Raw genomic sequence first — 6,181 nt, 5'->3', positions numbered from 1 at the left:
CTAGCCATAAAAGACACCTAGACACTAGCCAAGACACCTAGCCACTAGCCACCTGCACCAGCCACACCCCCTGTCTGAGATTACAACTGAGATGCTGAGATTACAACTGAGATGAAAGAGCCATTCAGAGAGAGAAAGAGAGAGAAAGGCAGCCATTTCTGTGATGAACTCAGCAGTCTTCCAAATCAGGCACGTACCTGACAGTCGTCCACATCAACTTCGAGGAACACAACGTTGGTGTACTTTTCAGAGAGGGCCTGGAAAAGTTACAAGGAAAAACCCACAGTGGTAATAATGGTAGTCCACATATACAAGCTTTTTCCCCTTCAAATTAAATCTTAATAGTTTGACACATCAACCAAGGTCTGAAGTCAAAGCAAACCCACACGTCAACTTGAAGACTAGAACACTCGTCAACTTGAAGACTAGAAGACTACGCGAATGAACGAACCTCTGAAAGTTGTGGATGAGTTGCCAGTGTCAAATCTAAGTTGTATGATTTCTGTGCTAGAGGTCAGGCCACCCCCCCCACCCCACTAGCCATCCTCTCCAAACACATCTCTCACACAGTAGATGTTTAATACTCACGTGAAAGAAAGGTTTGATCATTTTGCAAGGTCCACACCACGTGGCCGAGAAGTCAACGACTACGAGTTTATCTCCTGCACCATTTAAGGCGTCCTGAAAAGCAACCTAAGAAGAAACAAAGTGCACACGTGAAATGCTTTATTTCCAAAAGGTTTGATGAAACTCGAGAATACGCGACACTAAGTGCAAAGCAGAGGTCTGGCTTTCAGGGCGTCTTTCTTAGTATGTTTGTGAGGCATTATGGCACTTAGTGTAATGCTATTTGAAACAAGTGTCCTGAGCACTGACACTTGTGTCGTGTCTTCAGGAATATTTACAGGTAGATAATTAGCATTATCAATAGTCCGACTACATGAAAACAAAGATGAAAAAGGTTTCGCTCTTAGGTATATGGTAGGTATATGGTACATACTAATGGAGTGATGCATGACTGTTGATACGGGTCACTTCTCGAAGTCACAAAAGCAGATTTTTGCAACTGAAACTTCACAAGGCACTTTATCAAAGCCAGAACTTTCTGATTACGTTATATTATTGTGTTAAAGAGTCAGGGGAGCAGTCTCCCTCAGATCCATCCTCTCAGCCCATCAATGCTGAGGGGCATTAAGCTAAGCTTATCTCCTTGTTCTCGTGCTCTTTACAACTGGAGTTTCTGGAGCTGAGATGAAACTATTTCCCTTTGATTTCTATCCTTTAACTCAAAAGTTTACCCTTGATCTCCTCACTGTTGACCAAATGAGTAACAATTTTAGTTTCTCATGAAGACAATTTTCCTTGGATATTATTTGCATCAAGAATTCATGTTAGTCACACTCTACCAGCAAAAATGATCAACAAATCCCTTACCACTAACTTCTCCAAATAATTTCCTAATGACCTTGATACTGTAACCCTAGGAAACTTAACCTTGTTAACAAGGGACTTTTTTTTTTACAACCACAATTAGTGCTGACCAAAGCCAGGGCAACCAAATCAGCACACAAACAACTTATATCTAAGCCGAGGTTTCCCTCAAGGGAAAAATGCTGCTCACATCATTTGTAATTATACTAAACTTTCCCTTTCTTTGAAAGCTAAGAATCCTATCAGATCTGGTCCACTAAAGAACAGAAAACAAGACACCACTAAAAAAAACCTAAAGTGAATTCCCATGAATTACAGTTCTGGAGGTCCTCATTTCTACCTCAGCGGGGGGTGGGGGGTGGGGGTGGGAGGAGAGTGCCACTCACAAATGGCATTCCAAAGAATGGTAGGTCATGACTTCTGTAACCTCATCTATTATCTGGGGAGATGTGGACTTGGGATGGGGTGGTAGGCCAGGGAGAGTGAGTTCAATGGGTCAACCCCAAAGTGCATTGGGTTGCCTGCCTGTGGCTCACCCATGTGCTTAAAGGGACTTAAGATTCAACTGCAGGTACAAACAACAAGGTTAATAATGGGCTTCTTTACAAGAGAAGAGGAAATAAAGAACTCAGTGGAAAAGAGTTAATGGGTCCTACCAGTTCTGCTGACTTGGAACCCCAAAAGCACAGCTGAGACCTGGCAAAAAGGTAAGAGAAGCCACAAGCCAAAAGACCCCCAAAGGCCCACATGTCTGGTTTTTTATCAAACCTGGCTGCTTAACTCCCACCCTCAGGTCTCAGCAATCCTCCCTTTGGTGATGATGGGGTTTGTAGTTTAGGTGTCTGGAGTGGGGGGGAGAGTCCCCAAAACCTGTATCTGTAGAGTTTGTTCAGGACATCCTCCCCCCCCCAACAATAATACAGAAATTATTTTTCTAAACCATCAGTTTTTTATTCAAAAGAGTTTCATTGAAAGCCTTCCCTAGTGTGTGTGTGTTGTGTGTGTGTTTTAGGTCATACCAGCTGTAATGTACTTAATGGTGCAGGAAAGAACTCAAGGAATGATCACAATATCTTGGAAAGGTTCCTTTCAACACAGAATGGATTTCAATCACATCCAAAAGCTCCAAACCATTCTGAATCAAATTCAAGGTAAAGTTCTTAAAAGCGGCCTGCAACGATTAACTTTTGGTTTAACTGAACCGAGGTACAGAACCAGACGTGCACACTGCACGACAAAGTCTCTTATCCTGACACTTAAGTCTGCCTGTAATAGACATTAGTTTGGAAAGGATCACCGTTGTCTTACTACGAAACAAACTGCAACTTCTAGGACTCAAGACGCTACCAGTGAGGAGTCATGAAGGTCCCCATCATTGACAACCATTCTGAAAACAAAAGAGGGTATTTCTGGGAAATAAGAGTAGAGTCTAGCACCTTTCCCTAAACATCATCTTTCCAAAGGAAACAAATCAACAGAATGGTTCCTGAAACAGCTACCAAAGTACCTGTGTATAGACAACTGGAGTTCAATAAATCAAAAACAACACTAATGAAGAACCTGTGTGACTTCTTTCTCGGGGCACTAACAGCCCAGTATCCCCCTCCTGTCTGAAACAGACCCCAGATGCTAAACTGCCAAGGCAGGGCTGTAGCCAAAGGCACCGCCTTCCACCCACTGGGTAGAACTCTAAGGTGCCACACAAGGACCAATGAAAGGGGTCAGCCTGGGAGGTGTGGCTCAGTGCATCCTCTGTGGCAGATGGATTCCCAGACATCTTTCATAAAGCCACTCCTTTCATGGGTTCTCACCTGTTGGGTTACATCCACCAAGTGCCTTCTCCCACTCCGGGCCTATGTGTGTCAGTAGGGAGTGAATAAAAAGCATGTGGAACAAAAACTCAGTGTTAGGGATAATAACTCTCTTCAAATACTAGAGGGCTGTCAAGTTTAGGTAAAAGCTCATACAAGAGGAAAAAAATAAATGAGGAAAAAAAAAAAAAGAGGATCCCATAGTAAAAAAACTAAGTGAAAGGTGACAATTAAGCCAATCAACATATGTGAGGGGAAAGGGTAGAGTTACAAAGATTCTCAAAGATCATATTAGAACCAGATCCTTTTCTCTCAGCATTCAGCCAAAGTGTGGGTGAGTGGGTGAGGGGTGGCAGGAAAGAGCTGCTCAAAAGTTCCTGCAGGTGAGGGTGGAGTGAAAGGGGCACCCTAAGGCTTGAGCTGCATTAACAAACCAAAGGTTCACATTCCTTGACCCAATCTCTGCTCTTTATTATGAACAGTCTGAACTCTACAAAAGGTTATGAACAGAAACACTCACTGAGGCATGGAAAACTGCCTCTAAGTCAGCGACATGTTCAGATTCTGAAATAGTTTTCTAATCACATAAAAAGTGCGGGCAAAGTTGGACTCCCCCCCCCCCAAAAAAAACACAAAAGGTCAGTAACAAAACAGCACACGCAAAATAATCTCAACTACCTGTGGCTGCTTCTAGAAAATCTTTTTTCAAATATTCTACAACGATCATATATACTCTCCGTTCATAAAAGTAACAAAGGATAAAGCCCATTAGAGGAGAACTTCCCTTTCTGAACCCTCCTCAGCGTCGAACAGGTACGGGAAGCCAAGCTGGACCTGGACCCACCTAGTCCCTGCTTTAGTGGGGCATCGCCTGGTCAACGCTTTGCAAGTATCGTCAATTTTCTCTCTCTGTCTCGAGGATTCTACCAGTCTTTCTTGAGTGGCTACAATGTACCAGACACTGTGTTAAGGTTCTCAGTTTCCAAACAGGAGGGCATTTTGCAATAACTCTCCAACATGGTGACACTTTTCGGGCTGGAGCTTTCTTAAAGGACAAGAAGCACCACCTGGGTGCCCGAAGGCCGCTGCGCGCACGCGGGACACGTCTGCTCCCAACAACTACAGATGAATCACAGAAGGGTAGGGCGGCCGAGGCCCCGGGGCCCAGTGTAGCGACTGAGTCATTCCCAAGCCAACGCTGCCGGAAACGCCCAGCGCCGCAGGAGGAGGAGTCCCGAGGGCGCGGCCCGGACCTCACTTCCTCGCGGCCACCTGGGCCGCTCGGCCTCCGGGTCCGACATGCACTCCCGAGGTGGCGTGGGGGATGGGGGTTCCCGTCCCAGAACCGCTCCGTAGGGCCGGACCCAGCACGCGTCGCGTCGGGGGCCAGGAGGTGGGCGAGGCAGCCCTCGGCCTAGATGCGCCCCCGAGGGCGCCCACCCTACCCAGGGCGGGTGAATCGAGTCGCTCCCCGGGGAGGGTGTGGCGGCCAGCGCCCCCCTGCTCTTTCCCCAGGCCCTCCATCTTCGAGCCGGGCCCGTATTCCTTCACCCCGTGCAGGTTTCCCAGAGAGTGCAAGACGTACAGTGGGGACATTCTCCCGGCACCCCAGCAGCGGGCAGCGCTGGGCACCCCGACCCCGCTCTCCACGGCCCTCGTCTCTTCTCCTTCCTCCCTCCAGGGCCCGCCGAGGGCGCGCCCAAGCCCCGCTCCCCGCAGTCCCAGGCCGAGCCGGCGTGTCCCCTTTCCCAGGGATGCGGGGAGGCGGCCGGCCCACCTCCGGCCCGCCACCTTCCCCAGCTATGGAGGCTGCGCACCGCGCCCTGGCCTTCCCCGGGAGTACATACCTTGCTGTCAATCTGCTTCACCATTTTGGCTGCAGGAGTCTGACTAGCGACCTTACGAAGCGATGGAAGCGGATCCAAAGATCGAGCTTGAAGCCGAGCGCCGCCCTCCTCCGCTTTATACGCGGAATCCACTTGGGGCGGAGCGCACGGGCGCGCGCGACGTGCGTGTGGCGGGGGCGCGCCCGCTCGGGCCTCCCGCGCCCGCCAAACCCAGACAGGCCCCGCCTCTCAGGGTAGCCAAGCCGCCGGTCCCGACTGGACCGCTGCTGGGGGGCGGGGCTGTCTGGGCGGGGCGCAGGGCGGGACTCCGGGGAGCCCGGCCCCGAGCCCACCGCGCCGGCAGGCCCGCGCGCAGCCGGGAGTGGCCTTCTGCGGATGCCATGGGCTACCTAAGAGGCACCTGCGCTGTGCTCGGGGCGGGGACGCGGGGAGAAGAAGAGCCACTTCCAAAGGCTCAGGTCATCTGGTGCTGGGGGAATGGCGGGGGGGGGGGGGGGCTTGCAGACTTTGATCGAACGCACCCAGGTTGGAGAGGGGCCCGCCTGAACAGCGGTTGGATTCCTTAGAAGGGCGCGTCACGGCAGGGTCCCCCATCCCTGCGAACCCCACAGAGTGCTGAGTAATGGTGACCAGGAAGTATCTCCACGTGTGCGCCCCCGCCAGCTTTCTAGAATATCTCCCCTTACGCCTTCCTGTTCTTTCACTTTCCCTGAGAAATCCGCTGCTCAGCGTGACACAGCAGTTTAAATGGTGGACTGAGCACTGCAGGCTGCGGGTGCTACTAACTGGACTTTTGAGAGCAGAAAGCTGACTTGGAGAGCAGATAGCGAGCCTGGTGAACTCTGCAAGGTAGTCACACAGTTGGGATCCAAAGCAGGTCTTAACTGGCCGGTGCCTCAGTTTTCTTTTCAATAAAATGGGAATCATGATCTCTATCTCATGGCGTTGATGTGTTTAGAGGATTATAAAGTTCTTGTAAAGTGATCAGGCCAGTGCTTGGCACATAGAACCCAATAAATACTTGTGTTTATTGCAGTTGTGAGTACTAATTAGGCTTGCTTGGTGTCATGGGGGTGGGGGTCTGTGACGAAT

General features: G+C 49.8%; 1 protein-coding gene across 1 annotated transcript in view; it reads right to left on the bottom strand.

Moving 5' to 3' along the window:
* The window catches only part of LOC101618977 (thioredoxin), an 11,091-nt gene extending 5,880 nt beyond the window's left edge, over positions 1-5,211 (bottom strand). Inside the window, exons 1-3 of the mRNA XM_004677443.2 lie at positions 5,090-5,211; positions 589-693; positions 198-257 (exon numbers count right to left, since the gene is read on the bottom strand). Coding sequence (XP_004677500.1) covers positions 198-257; positions 589-693; positions 5,090-5,113 — 189 coding nt within the window. The 5' untranslated portion in view covers positions 5,114-5,211. The remainder of the gene's footprint in view (positions 1-197; positions 258-588; positions 694-5,089) is intronic.
* Positions 5,212-6,181: the final 970 nt, after the last annotated feature.

This window comes from Condylura cristata, unplaced genomic scaffold (genome assembly GCF_000260355.1).
Source record: "Condylura cristata isolate star-nosed mole 26May11 unplaced genomic scaffold, ConCri1.0 scaffold00006, whole genome shotgun sequence".
NCBI lineage: Eukaryota > Metazoa > Chordata > Mammalia > Eulipotyphla > Talpidae > Condylura > Condylura cristata.
This window is presented reverse-complemented; position numbering and strand designations above follow the sequence as displayed.